The sequence below is a fragment of the Otolemur garnettii genome, unplaced genomic scaffold, assembly GCF_000181295.1.
Source record: "Otolemur garnettii isolate 467f Iridium unplaced genomic scaffold, OtoGar3 scaffold00194, whole genome shotgun sequence".
NCBI classification, from domain to species: Eukaryota; Metazoa; Chordata; class Mammalia; order Primates; family Galagidae; genus Otolemur; species Otolemur garnettii.
Window position 1 is genome coordinate 2,063,235 of NW_003852589.1, and position 16,714 is coordinate 2,079,948.

General features: G+C 49.6%; 1 protein-coding gene across 1 annotated transcript in view; it reads right to left on the bottom strand.

Annotated features, from left to right (window-relative positions):
- Nucleotides 1-16,714, bottom strand: part of OTUD7A (OTU deubiquitinase 7A) — a 99,514-nt gene that overhangs the window by 809 nt on the left and 81,991 nt on the right. Inside the window, exons 7-11 of the mRNA XM_023507626.1 lie at nucleotides 15,071-15,198; nucleotides 13,197-13,346; nucleotides 3,272-3,386; nucleotides 3,020-3,104; nucleotides 1-654 (exon numbers count right to left, since the gene is read on the bottom strand). Coding sequence (XP_023363394.1) covers nucleotides 1-654; nucleotides 3,020-3,104; nucleotides 3,272-3,386; nucleotides 13,197-13,346; nucleotides 15,071-15,198 — 1,132 coding nt within the window. The remainder of the gene's footprint in view (nucleotides 655-3,019; nucleotides 3,105-3,271; nucleotides 3,387-13,196; nucleotides 13,347-15,070; nucleotides 15,199-16,714) is intronic.

A 16,714-nucleotide genomic window follows, 5' to 3' on the forward strand; every position in this document is an offset into this window, starting at 1 on the left:
CTCCTGCTCGGCGCTGAAACGCTCCTGCGCACTGGTCAGGTAGTAGCCGATCATCTCCTCGTGGAACTGGTGCCGGTGGCTGGTGAGCAGCAGGCCGGCGAAGATGAACTTGCGCTCGCCCTGCATGGCGGCGCGCAGGATGTTGAGGCTCAGCTTCACGTCCGTGCTGTACTTCCAGGCGTCGCCCCGCGGCCCGCCGCCCTTCTCGGCCGGCGACGCGCCAGCCGCCTTGTCCGTGGGCGACGGCGTGGTCTTCTCCGATGGCGACGTGCTGGCCGACGCTCCTGACTCCTCCTTGCTGCCCTTGCGCGACTTGGCCTTCTTCTCCTTGCCGCGCTCGGCCGCGTCCCCGTTCTTGCCGTTGGCTGAGTTGGCACGGCCCATTTTGCCATGCACCAGGCCGCTGAGGCCGCCCATGTTTTTCTTCAGCTTGATGCCCAGCGTCTTACTGAAGCTGCCCAGCTTGTTGGCCACCGAGTCCGCGCGGGTCTTGTCCTTCTCCTTGCGCTGCTTCTCCTTCTCCTTGCCATTCTTGCCGTTATTGCTGTTGGAATTACTGCACACTGAGTCGCGGTCTGAGTCCAGCGAGTCGGCCAGGGACTGCACGTCCTCCCCCGCGGAGGCCGTAGGGGACTCTGGCTGCGCCAGGGGCGCCTGTTCAGAGAGAGGGAGCGCAAGGAAAGAAGGTGGTTTAGAGAAGAGGTATCCCTGGGTAGGCCGAGGGAGACTGACCTCACTGTCCCAGCCGCGACTAAGTCCCTCGCTGGGATGGGAGCTGCTTGAGGGAAAGCAGCGGACACAAGTGGGTCATGTGCTGCTGTGGTGGGACCCGGAGGGGCTTCTGGAAGGTGCGGCCTTGGGCCTTTGATCTGCGTTCTCTCCCTCCCTCTCTCACTCTGGTGCCTGGTAGCCTAGAACTCAGAGTGCGGGAATGAAGCAGTGTGTGTATACCTCACCTGGCTTTGAGCTTCCGAGACCCGGCGCAGCTGCCTACTTGAGCGGACATAGGCGCCAGGCAGGCCGCTCCCTAAGGTGGCGGCTTTCTGTTGGGAAGAACTAACTCGCACAGAAATGTCCTTCCTACAAAGGCGTTTCACCTCCTCACCCCACCTAGGGGATGGAAACTGTGCCCTCACAGCTTCACCAACTGGACGTTGGAACAATTCCTCCCTGGATTTAGTGACGACACAGCACCTTAGGGTTCCCGTCTCAGTTTAGCAGTGTAGAGTGCTAAGTTGAGAAGGGTTCTGAAACAGGCCTGGGTTCGGCAGGAAAGATGTTCTCATTCCCAGAAGAGTTCTGCAGGGGGATGGGGTGGGGGTGGGGGACACTGGCCTGGGACTGTCTCTCTGTACGATTCTGATGAGACCCACTGGTTGGGTCCAGCCAGTCAGAGGACGGCTGGTGAGGAGCCTGAGAAAAGGGGGTGGGTGGCTACAGAGGACAGGCAGAATCTATTGCTGCTTTGTGCAGGTACCTTCCTGGGAGAGGAGAGAATTTCTCAACCGATTGTCCCTAAACAAAGGGGAGGGTCCTTGATTCCAGCAGCTGGGTATGGCAGAAACTATTGCTCATACCTGAAAGGCTTTCCAGGCCTCCTGGGAGGGGGCCTGTTGCCCCTCCCAAAGGTTTTATTTTCATTCTCCCCTGCCAAGCCAGTCCAAGAGACAGTGACCTTCCTGCAACCAGGTCACCAAGAAGTAAAGGTGAGAAGAACAGGCCTTCAACACCTCCCATTCTGAAATTTCTTACTTCCCCATTCCTACCTAGGTTTGGAAGGAGCAAAAGGTCTCAAACTGGGGTGGCAGAGACACGGGGATGTGCTTGGTGCTAGGAGCTCACTGTGAGCACAGTTGAATGAGGACCCCCACTGGGAAGGATCCTCACGAGGGCTTCTTGCTGAGAGCCTTGCATCTGATTTGGAGGCCACCAAAGTCTGGCCAGGGCCCTGCTTATTGCAGGGCAGAGTCATTCTCAGCCCAGGAGCCATCTGATTTTGGACCTAGAGCTGCTGCCGTCAGGCCCCATGTAGTGGTGAAAAAACATCCACAGCACCTCCGGCATACTCCAGGCCTTTGGAAGGCAGGACTCAGACTCTGCCCCTGACAGGCTGTCACTTGCACCATCAGGAAAGTGGGGTACTAGTACCTGGCTCCTGGAGCCCTGTGAAGATGGAGGCTGAGGTCTGAGAGCTTGCTGTGCGGCACTGCCTGTGCCAGGAACTGTGGGACTTTGGCTACTCACATCACTCCCTGAATAATTCCTTGTGAGCCCTGCTTTATGCCTAAGTAAACTGATGTCTAGGAGGACCAATTATTTGTAAGTAATAATTTTTTACAAGTCCTTTCCCCTGAGAATTTACTAGTAAGATTACAAAACATCAGTCAGATGTGGCATTTGCAAGCAGGGACAGCACCCACCCTCTGGGGGTGGAGGCAGGTGCCTCCTGGGGTGGGTGGGTCCTCTTCTCATTGTCCTGCCAGCTCTACCTACCAGCCCACCACCTTTATGTGCACGTGGGGAGGAGAAGGGGGCGCGAGGAATTGCAGTCTTGGTTCCCTGGTGTTTCTGAGGACCCACACAGTTTATAATTAATTCCGTTCTGCGGCAGCACATCGTGTTCCGATCTCAGCAGAAAGAGTTTTGTGTTGTGACTTGCCTTCGGTTTATTTTCTGAGTGGGCGTGTTTATTCCTCTTTGCAGAAATTTGGGACAAAAATCCTCTGGCTGGAGTTTATGCTCATGAGCACCTACACCTACACACGCGACACCTACACATGCGTGCACACATGTACCACAATGTCCAGAGTTGCTTCAAACAAGAGCCAGGGTGTCCCATGCGCAGCTGGGACAGCTAGGGCAGGGGGTGGGAGGAGCTCCTGGGCTGTATGTGCAGCTGGGAGTGGGCAGCTAGAGCATGCAGGCTTTTGGGAGCCTGTGGGAGGATGCACTCCAGCCAGGCTCCAGCTGAGTGGCCTTGACCCCACCCCCAGGTCCCACTCGGGTATGCCAGGCTCACCCGGGTCTCCGAGGGGATCCGGATCCAAGTCACATTCATGTAGCTGTGTAAAAGGTTCAGCTTGGCTTCCAGTGACAGGATGAGGCTGGTGAAAGAAGAACATTAGTGAACTGGGCTCTGACCTGGCCCTTGCCCACTTGCCTGCATGCCTGCCATCCCAGGAGGAGCGAGGGGGTCTAGCCCTGCCCAGAAAGCCCCAGCAGCATCTCTCCCTAGACCAGGGTAATGAGGGGCTGCAGAGTAGGGTCTTACTGGGCCAGCCGGGCGTTGTCGTTGTCGTCTTTCCCCCACTCCCAGTCCTTGCCGGGGTCCACTGCAAAGTGCAGAGGCAGCAGCTTGTGCTCAGAATCCGTCAGAGGAATTACGGCTGGAACAGAAGAGAGGGAGCGGTGCTGGGAGCCCCAATATCCCCAGGGGGCAGGAAGGGGACTCCAATGGCAGAGAGCTCACTGGGCATCAGGACAGTAAACGCTATTGCTGATTTTGTGATTTCCAAGAAGGGACCTGGATGGGGTCCATGCCCCATGTGAGGCCACCAACCTCATCCCATAGAAGGATGAGTGAGTTTGCAAGTCAGGTGAGCAAGGCTGGTGCTGACCTCTACTGGCTTGTGATTTCTTGCAGCATGTCTGTATCAGTGCCTAGGATCCAGGGACAGGCCCAGCCGGGGCCCACAGCGAGCTGATCTGTGCTGTGGATGGATAAGCAGGTTGGCAAACACCTCATGATGTCAGGTAGTGATGAGCCCTGAAAGGGTCAGCAGCAGAAAAAGCAGTGATGGGGACAGCTTTCTAGGGTGGGGCAGAGGAGCCTTTCGATGAGGTGTGGGGACTGCAGTGAGGAGGACTGATGGATCACGAAATCTCCTCAGTGAAACACCCGTGGGAAGTTGGCTTACTCCAGAGGGCTGGGGTGGAGGGGGTTATCTACAGGTTTGTTTGGGATCTGCTAGGAGCTTCTGTGGGACCCAGTGAGAGGGGGTCCCTAGTGACATGGCTGGGCTGGCTCTTCCGAAGGGCCTTGTCAGGGATGAGCAGAAGAAGTGGGGAGATCCTACTCCCAATTATGCCTTCCAAGCATGCAGCAGCCTCCTCTCTGGGCTCCACTTAGCTCCCCTGCAAGCCCCACTCCTAGGAATAACACCATAGCAGGGAAACACAGCCCCGGACCTCTGGCCAGCTGCCATGCTCCTTGGCTGAGCCCAGGACCCATGGAAAGAGTGCTACAGGCAAGAACAAAAAGGCAAATAAATAACATAAAATCTAAGGCTGAATAGCATTTACTTTTTGCTAAGAAATTGGAACAGTTGACTCAATGCTGCCCTCCAGTGTTGTCAGAGAAGATGCAAATGCAAATACTCTCCTTGCAACCCCCACCCCCCACCTGGCCCCATATAAGGGAAACACAGCTTTGCTTAGGGGTTTTCATTTAATTTGGGACTGCTCAGGGCCTGCTTTGGGAGATCAGGGGTGGCTCAACCTGCTTTGGCTGCAATCTGCTAGGTTTTGCCTCAGTGTGGTAGCCTTCCCAGGGCTAAACTGCAGGGTGGACACACCCAGGGAGGGCTGCAGGGCTGGCTCCTGGACAGGCCTGTCTTGGGTGATGTCCAGCAGCCTGTCCCATCCTTTCATGAGTCACCACCCGGTCAGGAGTCAGCCTGGCTTCCTACCCATTGTTGGTGGTGGGGTGGTAGCAGAGGCTTTCCCCTTCAACATTGTTTCCCAGACTTGTTAGCTTAGCACAGCTCCTTGGAGTTTCTGGCCCCCATGCACAGATGGGCCAAGCTGGAGTGTGCCGGGAGAGTACATTTTACATAAGCATCCCCTGTCATTCTCAAGATCAGGCAGATTTGGAAAATACTGTTCTAGAACAATAATAATCTGTTAGAAGCCATTCCTGTGGGTGCAACTTGGGCTTTTCAGGTCTGGCTGGCCACCCACTTCCCAGGATAGAGTTGCCAGGGAAAGCACCTGCCCGGCTGTGACCATTTCCCAGCTTCCCCCTCCCACCCCAGTATGCACAAGGAAACAGGTTCCCAACTACGCCCATGGGCTATAAGCAGAAGTCATGTGGGCAGTCCTGGGTGACATGGTTAGGCTTGGGGGGCCCTCTCCCCCACTCTCCTCCTGTGGCACCTGCAGAAGACGGTAGTGCTGTAAGACACAGGAGTGGCCTCCTCGTCTCCGTGTGGAAGAGCCGCCTGCCAATCAAGAACGCCTGTTCAAGACCCTATTCGTGTAGGAATTGAGCTTCTGTGTTAAGCCACTGTGATTGTGATTTGCTTCAGATAAACTTAGGACAATACCATAATCCTGTTGCCCTCACCTTGGGGCTCCTGGGAACTCCTGGGCTGCCCCTGGCTTGAGTATGGACCTGATGGTGCGAGTGTCTGCCCACACAGTGGGTCCTAGCAGGCTCTCAGCCTGGGTCTTGGTGGGATGAAGGCCAGGCACTGAGAGAGCCTCTAGGGATGTGCCTGCTCCCAACTGGAGACACACACAGTGTCAGCTGAGGCCTGGGAGGAGGGCTGTGGCTGCAGGGGCCGGAGAGCCCAGGGACAGTACAGGCCAGGGAGGCTGCAGAAATAGGCCTTCTTTTGGAGTATCCCTGTCTTTGGATGCCTGTGCCTCAGGCCATACACATGACATTTCCCTACTGCCAACCTGGCTCTACCCATGTAGTGGGTGGCCCTTGGTGACACATGCCAAGAACAGTACGTGCTTCTCAAAATAGGCCTGGAAGGGTAGGGCTTTTGTTGTTTTGTTTTGTTTTCTGTTTGTCTGCTTTGAAAACACTCTCTTGTCTTTTAACTAGGGAACATACCATCTTAACACTAGCCTGGACATATTTTGACTATTTACTTTCCAGAAAAAGAATGGAAATTTCTAATTTCTCTTTGGGATGTGAAAAGCTGGAAGGGCTTATTCCACCACTGAGACAAGAAGTCAGACAAACTGCAGATTCACAACATCTCTTTAACCCATCAGAGGGCTGAAGTCAATGGGAACCAACTAGCCCCACATCTAAGGAAAGTCAGGTGCACCCAAGACATGATGTTAAGGGGGGGGGGAGTTGTCTCGGTTAGACCCAGTGAAAAGAATTCAGCTAAAATTGTCAATTTGTTAAAGGAAGAGCATCAGCTAGTTAATAATATATTAATAGGAACCTAGGGGCTGAAGATATAAAGGAAATTCACATGTATTTGCAGGCTCCTCTCCACAGAACCTAACCTAGTGTTTCTAAAAGAGATTGGCAAGAATGCTGAGAAAATATCCTCCAGAGATCTTTCTCTCCTATCTCTACTGAGGAACAAAAGCTTAAATTGCAGAGGGTAGGGTGGCGACACACTCTGGGTGCACTAAGGGAAATGTTCTCTGTTACTCTGATTAAGCCTCTGTCTTAGGCAGGCAATTGTATTCCTGGATGTGTGGAGGGAGGTGACCTTCCTCAGTTGTCCTGACTAGATTGATTCAAATCCAACTCTAAATCTAGAAAAAAGAAAGTAATGTCTCTTCCCAGAATAAAAGTGATATACCACAATCTTTACTATCCTGCTCAAGGTATTTGGCTTTCAACCAAAAACTATGAGGAATAAGAAAAAACAAAAACTGTATATATTGACAAGAGACAAAGCAGCTGACAGAATAAGACTCAGGTGTTGAAACTAACAGACAAGGAACTTTAAACAACTGATTAATAATTTAAAGACTCAAATAGAAATGGTAGATACTATCCAGGATTTGATGGTTAATTTCAGCAGAGAGAAGAAATCTACAAGAAAGAATTAAATGAAAATGCTAGGGGAAAAAAAGTAGGATAATAATGATGAAGAATGACCTTGAGGGGCCAGTCAGTAGACTTTACGCAACTGATAATAGAACCTGTGAACTTTAAGATAGACCATAGAAATTGCCCAGACTGAAACACAAAGAGAAAAAAGGTGGTGAGACACAGAACAGTGCACTAAGAGCTGAGGAGCAATATCAAATAGCCCAAGTTCTATGTAAAGATAAATCCTTGAAGGAGAAAAGAGAAAAAAGACAAAGAAAAATTGGCTGAGAATTTTCCAACATTAGTGACAAATACCAACACATACCCAAGACGCTAAGAGAACACCAAGGAGGAAAAATAATAACAAAAATATTCCTATGCTTCTGAAACCCCCAAACAAAGACAAAATCTTTACAGCAGCCAGAGGGGGGAAAATGCATTATATAGAGAAAAGCAAAGATAAGAATTACAGTGGAATTTTCATGATAAAACAGGTAAGCCAAAAGATAATGATTGATATCTTTAAAGTGCTAAAAGAAAAACCTGTTAATCTAGAATTCTATACCCAGCAAATATATCTCTGAAACATGAAGAAGATATAAAGACTTTTGCAAACAAAAATCAACAAATTCATTGTGTGTAGACCTGTCCTATAGGAAATATTAAAGGAAATTCTTCAGGTGGAAGAAATAAGCTACCAGCAGAAACTTGGATTTACACAATTAAGAGTGATGGAAATGGAATCAAGAATGTGAAAATAAAATTCTTTTTTTCTTACTTTCATTTCTCTGAGAAATAACTGTTTAAAGCAAAGAGCATCAGTGCATTTTGTGTTTTTAGCAGATGTAAAAATACAATGTCTGGTAATTCACACAAAAGATGAGAGTTGGGGTTGGGAACACAATCATAATATCCTGACACAACACATGAAGTAGAATAATAGTACTTGAAAATAGAATCTCATTAATTAAAGGTGTGTATTGTAAACCTTAGTAGTTAGGAAACTATTAACAAATAGATGTATAAGAAATCAATAGTGGTGATAAAAAGGAACCACTAAAAATATCAGTCTAAAATAAGACAGCAAAACAGAAACAAACAAGAGAAAAGGGCTGGCAATGTGGCAAATTTTAATCCGATCATCATTAATACTATTAAATGTAAAGGCTCAAGACATATCAAGAGATAAATTATCAGACTGGATTAAAAGGTGAAACCCAAGTGTGTTCTGCCTACAAGAACTCCATTATAAAGACACAGATTGGTTAAAAGATAGTCGGTAATAAAAATCAAGCTAGAGTAGCCACACTCATATCACACAAAGTAAACTTTAGAATAAGGCTGTTACCAACACACAAAAGAGGAATGTTACATAGTGATAAAGGAGTTAAATCTCCAAGAAGACATAATAATCCCATATATGTGCATGCTCCTACTTGGCTTCAAAGTACTATATATGAATTAAATACTAAACACATGACAAACATTATAGTCAGAAATGTCACCACTTTTCTCTTGGTAACTGGCAGAGCAAGTAGGTGAGAATCAGGGAGGGACATGGAAGACCTGAGATACACTACCAGTGAACTTGAGCTAATTGACATTTATAGAACTCACAAGAGCAGGATACACATGCTTCTCAGGTGTATATGGAGTATTCACTGACCTAGAGCACACAGTTAGCCAATCTTAGCACATTTAAAAGACTAGAAATAAAAATATGTTCTTGGGTCATATAAACCAATGAAAACATTTGAAGAATCCACAAATATCTGGAATTTAAACAACCTGATTCTAAATAACCCCTGAGACAGAAGCCACCTCATGGAAATTAAAGAATAGTTTGAATAGAACGAAAATGGAAATATGACCTGTCAAAATTTGTGTGGTGTAGCTACAGCAGTGCTTTAGGGCGTCCCAAATTAGTAATCTAAATTTTTGCCTTGAGAAACTAGGGAAATAATAGCAAATGAAACACAAATCACAGAGGGAAATAACGTCAATAAGAACAGAAATCAATAAAACTAAATCGGAAATGTAGTGAACAAAAATCAGAACAAAAGCTGCTTCTTGGGAAAAGACCCAGAATGGATTATCCAAATTGCTCCCCCTAATCTATATTTTAAGTAGTTAGGAAAATTGGTAAACTAGGCTTTTTAATAATTTCAATCATTAATATTCCTGCTTGTCAGTACAGGCTTCATATTTAGAGCAGATTGAACTTCCTATTGTGAGACAGTTGTAGATTGACAGCCAATTGTGAGATGGACTTCAGGGAGGTCCACATCTCCCAGCCTCTCCATGTTAACACCTTGCTAACTGCAGTGCAGTATCACAACCAGGGTGCCGACTGTGATAGCCTCTGCTGGTTGTATTCACATGACACCAGTTTCACACACACTCATCTGTATCTGTGTCTAGTTAGCTCTATGCAATTTTGTTGTACACATAGACTTAGATTGAGACCCAGAACAGCTGCGTCACCATGTGGGTCCCTTACATGCTTCCCTTTCATGCACACCCACCTTGCTCTGCCACCCTTTCTCTGTTCTTAATCCAGGGCCACCACTAATCTGTTCTCACATCTCAAGAATTGTGTTTTCTCAAGAATGCTTGTAACTAGAAACATATAGTATGTAATCTTTTGGGACGGGCTTTTTTCCCTCAGCCTAATTCCCTTGAGACACATTCAGGTCACTGTGGGTGTTCTGCCGAGCAGTGTCCCAGGGTGTGGATGGACTACGGCTCATTCCACCATTCACCTAGGAAGAATGTTTGGGTTGTTTCTAGTTTTTGGCTATTCCATAGCTACCTTAAAACATGTATGTACAGGTTTATGCATACATGTCAGTCCTCCCAATGATGTGGAATTTGGCCAATGCAGAGGGAAAAGGAGTAAGAATTCCTGACCCCTGCTCTGGGCTGAGAAGTCTGTGGCCTTGTAGAGTCCTGTCTACCAAGTCCTGCTGTGCTCGGACGACCGGGAAGCCACCTCCAGGGCTAACTGCTTCACTGAGGCTTATGGTCCAGCCGTGCACAGCATTTACAGAATGAAATGGAGATTATTTTATCACAGACTGGTTTCTTTTTGTTTCTCCTGATGTCAGAATAGTCAACTGACTTTATTCCACAATAGATAATATTATCTATTCATGAGTTCCATTTTAGGGTGACAAAGAGCACACAGGACAATGTCAGTTGTGAAGAGCAGGGGAGTGGGGTCTGTTGGGTTACATGATTTCCGGAGTTCTTCCCATGGTTTCTGTGTGTCCGCCAGCCACGTGGGACCTCTTCTCTTGTTAATTGGTTTGATTTTCCCTAACGTACATGTCTGCTCAGTGGCTAGTATGAACTGCTGTGAGCTTGGCTCTGAGGGAACATCCAGCTCTATGTTACAGAGGGCATCCAGAAGCCATATTAGGACAAGGCTGCAGAGGCCCAGTGGGGAGAGCCTGCCACCAGGAGGCTGATTCCTGAGAAAGGTGATTCCTGTGTCATGGAGCCAAGGATTAATATCCTCCCCTAGAGAAAGCAACTGACCGTCATTTGTGGAAACTACCAAGAAAGTATATACAAGTTTTATTTCAAAGTCCTAAAATGAACTGGCAGAGGCTTGCCCACTCAGCCTGCCCAGTGGTGGCCAGTCCCACCAGCTCCTGACCTTCTGTACCAAGCCTTCCCTGCTCCCCATGTACACGCTTGGACTTGAAGAGGCTAGTCGTGGCGTCAGTCATGGCCAGTGTAAGTATGGGAGCTATGAGGGCACCCAGATTCCTCTAGAGGGTGCTTCAGCACGAGAAGGCAAGTGTGAAGAATGCTTCGTGTATGGTAAGTCCCCAGGAGCTTGGGCACGTGCAGACCAGACGCGGTGGACCACAGACAATGAGGAAGGAGTGGTGGGAAGAAGGGAGAAGCACCTCACATCCTAGAATGCATTTTTCTCTCATTTCTAGGATCTTAAAATGTCATTCCTCACACACAATGACAAAGTGCTTTGCCTCTCTGGGCCTCCTGTCACAGAGTGCTCCCCACGCGGTACCCTTTGGGTAGGGCAGGATATCATGGCAGCTGTGTGGCACTTCTGGCAGTGGGGCCCCGGGACATCCTGGGCCTCCCCGTCCCTGTGTCTCCCATCTCCTGCCCCCTCCAGGCTTGTGACTTTGCAGTCTGGACAGCTCACTCCAGCAGGCCTGGGCCTCCGACTGTGGTCTAAGAGTGTCTTATTTTGGAGGACGCCGGGTTCCATCCTGGAAACTGCGGGGTTACTGTGCTTTCTATGTCCCTTTCCTTGGTGGGATGTGGTGTGATTTGAGGGCACAGTCTGCGCCTTTGACCTCTCCCCACAGTGTCCCCTCAGGGCACCCAGGGAGGACTGGAGAGCACAGAGGTATGTGACAAAGCGTCTGGCTTGGCACCTGCCCTGAAGATGTTGGTGGGGACTGTCTGGTGAATGTGCACACTGGCCACGCAGTGGTGCTGGAGGTGCAGACTCACATCTCTCCCAGGACTGAGTCAGCTTGTGGCTAACACAAGAGCCCACACCAGCTACTCTAATGGCGCCTGGGGACCAGCTCCCATTTTTTGGAAAAACACATCGTCAGAGGTGAAATCACCCTCTGCAATATTCCCCTGAGAGGGGCCAAGCCGTAACTCCCCCTCCAACATTCACCCTTTATGGAAGATATTCACCTTGAATAAACCAAAAAGCAGAAAGCAGTATCTGGGAGGCCTGGAAGGGAGCTGTGTGCCTTTGTGAGGAGGGGCAGATGTCCGAACCCTGTGCTCAGCAACGGGAGACGCCAGCCCCAGGATCGTCATCTTTCTCTGACCACGCAGACTGCCCCAGGGACTGGCTAAAGGGCTCCCAGGTCCTGAGAAAGGCCCCTCTTGTTTCTCCAGAGCTGCGGGGAGCTCTGGGAAGAGCTAAGAACCCACAAAGGAGGCGTAGGCTCTATTGGACAAAACTCAGAGAGAACAGAAAAGACAGCAGCACTTCGCTGGCCTAATGATTAACTCTTTGCTTGGCCAGTGAGATGTCTGTAAATGATAAAGAAAGGCCACATGCCACTCCCAACACAGCTGGCTGCAGCCTCTGGCCCGTGCCCTGCTGGGACTCAGGTCCCTCTCAGTTGCACATCAGCGATGCCCTGCACTGCCCTCACTCCCGGCTCCTCCTGCACAGCCCCAGACTCACTCCCCAGCTCCTGGTCATGCCAGGAAGTCAATGTGCTGGGCTGTGCCTCTCTGGGCTGGAGGGAGGCTGGGTTCCACTCCCTGGGCTATGTCCTCCCGGGACGTCTGTAGGAAGGGGTAGCACCTGAGAGTCCTGTGTGGGGCAGTTCTGCGGCTCCATTTACTTCTCACAATACCTGCTCAGTGTAAAAGATCAGAACCAGACACCTCTGAGCTTCCTGCCCCTGGTAGGAACTGGTCACTTCCAGTTCCCTGGGACCACACCCAGTGTAATAATTTTGGACCCTGAAACTTCCATTTTGCCTGTCCTTCAGTCTCCAGGGGGACTCTCTGCTTCTACCAGAAACAAGAGCAGCAACAGGAGGCTGCTCCTCTCCACTCAGGGGGATTCTCTGCTCCTACTAGAAACAAGAGCAGCAACAGGAGGCTTTTCCTCTCCACTCAGCCTCACATCTATCAGTAGCTAACACGAGAAAACATTAACTGTTGCAAACAAAATCCCATTTCCCCAGCAAAGACATTGATTAATTGGTGTCCTGGAATTGTGCAGGGCACAGCTTGTGGGGTCAGCCCAGCCAGCCCATCAGCAGCACTGAAACGCGTACTTGTAGGAAACTCAGCTATAATGATTTTAAAGGAAATATTGGCCTTTTGATTTGAAAGCTCATTCTAGAGCAGAGGTTGGCAAACTCTTCTCTTAAGGCGCTAGTGAGTAAATACTTTAGGCTTCACAGGTCACAGTCTCTGTGGCTACTACTCGACTCTGCACTGTGGAGCAAAAGCAGCCAGGGACAGTGCTTCAGTGAGTAATGTGGCCTTGTAAATAAAACTTTATTTACAAAAGTAGGTGGTGGGCTGCAGTTTGCCAGTTCCTGTTGTTGAAGAGGTGTTTTCTTTTTTTTAACAAAAATTTACATCACTTACATCCATATGAAACTTACAGATGTATGAAAGGGAACGACAGCAGAGCCTATTTCAGGGTGCTTCAATTATGCCTTTGTTTAGTATTTTAAATTAAACATGGTCTTTAACCTGGTTATTTTCAATGTTTTATGCAAAACCCATCTCTGCTGAGTGTGTGCAGGCATGCTTCAAGGGCAGCTCTCCACATGCCACCTGCCTGTGCTCTCCTATGCCCACCGCCCTCTTCCCACTGACGGCTCTGGCCACACCCCGTCCCCTGTGCCCACCATCTCTCAGGAGCTGAGCATACCTTGTTCTCTTTGCTGGTCTCTCTGTTCCATGGACACGAGGGCAGAGAAATGCGCTTGATCATAAGCCAGAACCAGAGGTGAGCAGTGGCACCTGTTGGGAGGGACCTCCAAGGGCAGGTAGATCCCCCCGAATGGGATCGGTGCGAATGCTGCAGACAGATGAGGGTGAGGCGTGAGGAGTGGGAGGGCCGAGCCGGGAGGGGCTGGCCCCTACCATCCCGGGAATGGAGGATGGACACACGCGGTGCTGGGGGATGCGCTGAGGGCCTCCACGGTGATCTGCCCTGTGACCCCTGCAGTCCTGAGACCCACATGGGTTATTGGAGCCACGTGGTCAGAATGACACCATCCCCTGAGAAACCCATGTTTCCCTGGATGTACTTTTCCTAGTGCTCATTAAAGCATCTGAATACAAAACTATACCTGAGTTTCCAGGAATGTGTTTGTTCTATATTTTAAGAACCTCCTCTATAGAATCCAAAGAAACAAACAAGGGCCAGCCAGCGAGCTCCAGCCAGCGCCGAGGCATGTCAGATGGGGAGTGAGAAACAGGCACGGGATCCTCTAGTGATTGTTCCCTCACCATCTTGCTAGTTTTCTTACTCATATAAAAGAGGAAGAACAGCCTAAACCCTCCCTGGAATAGAGCAAATTCTGAAAACATCTGCTCCAAGCAGCATCTGCTCTTTGGTCATAAAGGATCTGGCCTTGTGGCCCCAGAGTCAGTGGGTGGCTTGTCTGCTTTGGGTGGAATGCAGGGCAAGTAGTTTCACGGCCACCTTTGATGACCTTCTCTACCCTCACTTTGTTTAAATTGGCCAGTGTGGCTTTGCCCACAGGAAAGGGGAAGGCCCACCTGCATGAGGGAGCCAGGCGAAATGGAAGGACCTGTGGGCATCCCCCACACCCTGGAGATCTAGTAACCCTGGGAGCGTGGCCCTGGGTTTACAGTTACACAACAGGGTCCTAGTGTGAGTCCCAGCATTGCACCTAGGAGCTGCGGACCTCAGCAGGCCTGTGTCCACCAGCTCCCTGTCCATACCACTATTATGCTTTCTTCGGTGGCTGTGATTTAGCAAGAAGGTCACATTCTAATTTGCGGGACTCCTTGGGAGATTCATGAATTTATACTAACCTTATATTAACCTGCTAAGGTACAGGTTAATAAGTTGGGCTGGAGGGACACTCTGGAAGTTTTAGGCCAAAGGGAGGACAAGCTTTTAGGGAGCAATCTCTGCCCTGGGATGAACCCCTTTTGGGACATTCCTCAGGCACTCTGGGCTTCAGTTTCCTCATCTGTAAAGTGGGGAGAGTAGTGTCCACCCTGGGAGGTTGTGGTGATGGCCAGAGGAGGGAATATTTGAGGAGGGGCCATGCACAGTGCTTGGCTCCTGGCTGGCAGGTCAGAAGCACCTGGTTCTACTCTTGCCTCTTTCTCGGCCATTTGTGATTCTACCACAACCCTGCCAAGTGCCTCTATACTTTCCATCTTCCTTTCTTTTCTCTTTAATACTCATGTAGCCTGCAGAGGGGGCAGGAGGGCTGAGTGGCTCTGGGACACGGCCCAGGGCTGTTGGAGGGGTGCAAGTGCTCTGGGCACATGGTGGGGGCAGATTTTTCATGGCCACCTGCTGCTGACATGCAGGAGTAGGGGGCCAAGAGCACTCCCTGCTGCCATTGGGGCGTGGGGATAAGAAACACACTGAGTTGAGGAGAGATGAGGAGAGAGAATACAATCTTTGTTAATGCAGAGTGATGCTCCGTAGCCTTCCGGGAGCTCACCCTTTAAATTACACCACATGTTCTTTAACTGGGATGCTACGTTTCTGTGTCATGAGTAGAACACATCTTTTTGTCTCTTTGAGGAACTTACCTTCTCCACCTGAGTCTCTTAACATTGTATCTGCCACAACAACGATTGGTCTTCTTAATATATGGGCTAAGACGAAAACATGGAACTCTTCCAGGCTCTCATACACAGGGTCCTCAGAGTTGTCCACACTAGGAGACAAAACAGAGAAAGCCCTTCACTGGACTAAATTCAGATGGAGGAGGGGGAATAGTCTGTGTGGGCCTGGAGCCTCCCCTGCCCTGGGTCTTATCTCTATAGACCCTAGCAGCTACACCATCCAAGGCCACCTCCCATGACACCTGCCAATGGCAAAAGTACAAATTCCAGTCTCCACCCCCACCCTGGGTTGCGGTGGCCTCAGAGAGCACCTGCAGGGGAGGGCTGCTGGCCTCTCTGGAGGCAGAGGTCACCCTGGAGCCTGTGGAAATAGGCCTGCTTCTCTGAGGGGTGGGGTCCCTCTTCCATTCAGTGCCACACGTGGCAGCCTAGGCCAAAACCTCATCCCTCAGGGACTCAGGGAGGCTAAGGGATTTACAATGTGCTGGTGGGGTCATTACTACCAAGACCCAAGGAGCTCTCTAAGAAACACTTACCCTGAGGGAAGAGAACAGTGGGAAGCTGCCCAGATTTCAGTCCTTAGACTGGGACCAGGGAGGAGATCTGAATGGTCCACCCAATGCTCAGACCCTCCCCAGTCTGTGCCCCTGGCTCAAGTTTGAGGCCCAGGAAAGCGTAGGCTTCACGGGCTGCTTTCACTCAGACTCTGAGATGTCTGGGCAGAAGACCATAGCTTTGACCATTGCTTGGCTCCTGGTTGGCAGGTCAGAAGCACCTGGTTCAGAAGCACCTCCACAACAGGGCCACCCAAAGGGAGAAGCTTTGATAGGATAGCCGGAGCTCACAGCATGGTGGGACCTCACTGGGCCTGCAGTGCCTGTAAGTGGAGGTGGTAATACCCAGCCATGACCATCCCTGAGGTGGCTCTTGGGCTTGTCCAGATGAGTTAAGGGAGCCCATTATGACTGGAGCAGATGGAGCCAGAGCCAGAGAACATGTGCCTGTTTGAGAATGCAGGCTGCTGGGGCCTGGTGCAGCAGCACCACGGACAGAGTTCCCAGCTCACTCCTAGCTCCCGTTACTTCTATTTTTTTTTTAAATTAAATCATAGCTGTGTACATTAATGGATTTATAGGGTACAACGTGCTGACTTTATATACAATTTGAAATACTTACAACAATTTGGTTAACATAGCCTTCACCATACTTTCTTGAATATTGTGTTAAGACATTTATACTCTACACTTAATACATTTGACATGTACCCTTGTAAAATGCACCATAGGTGTGGTCCCACCAATTACCCTCCCTCCACTCATCCTCTCTTCTCCCTTCCCCTCCCCTCTTGTTCTCCCTTCATCTTGGGCTGTAGTTGAGTTATAGCTTTCATATGGTGTGGATGATTATATATTGGTTTCATAGTAGAGCTGAGTACATTGGATACTTTTTCTTCCATTCTTGAGATACTTTACTAAGAAGGATATGTTCCAACACCATCCATGTAAACATAAAGAAGTCTCCATCTTTTTCTTTTTTTTTTTTTTTTGAGACAGAGCCTCAAGCTGTCCCCCTGGGTAGAGTGCCATGGCATTACAGCTCACAGCAACC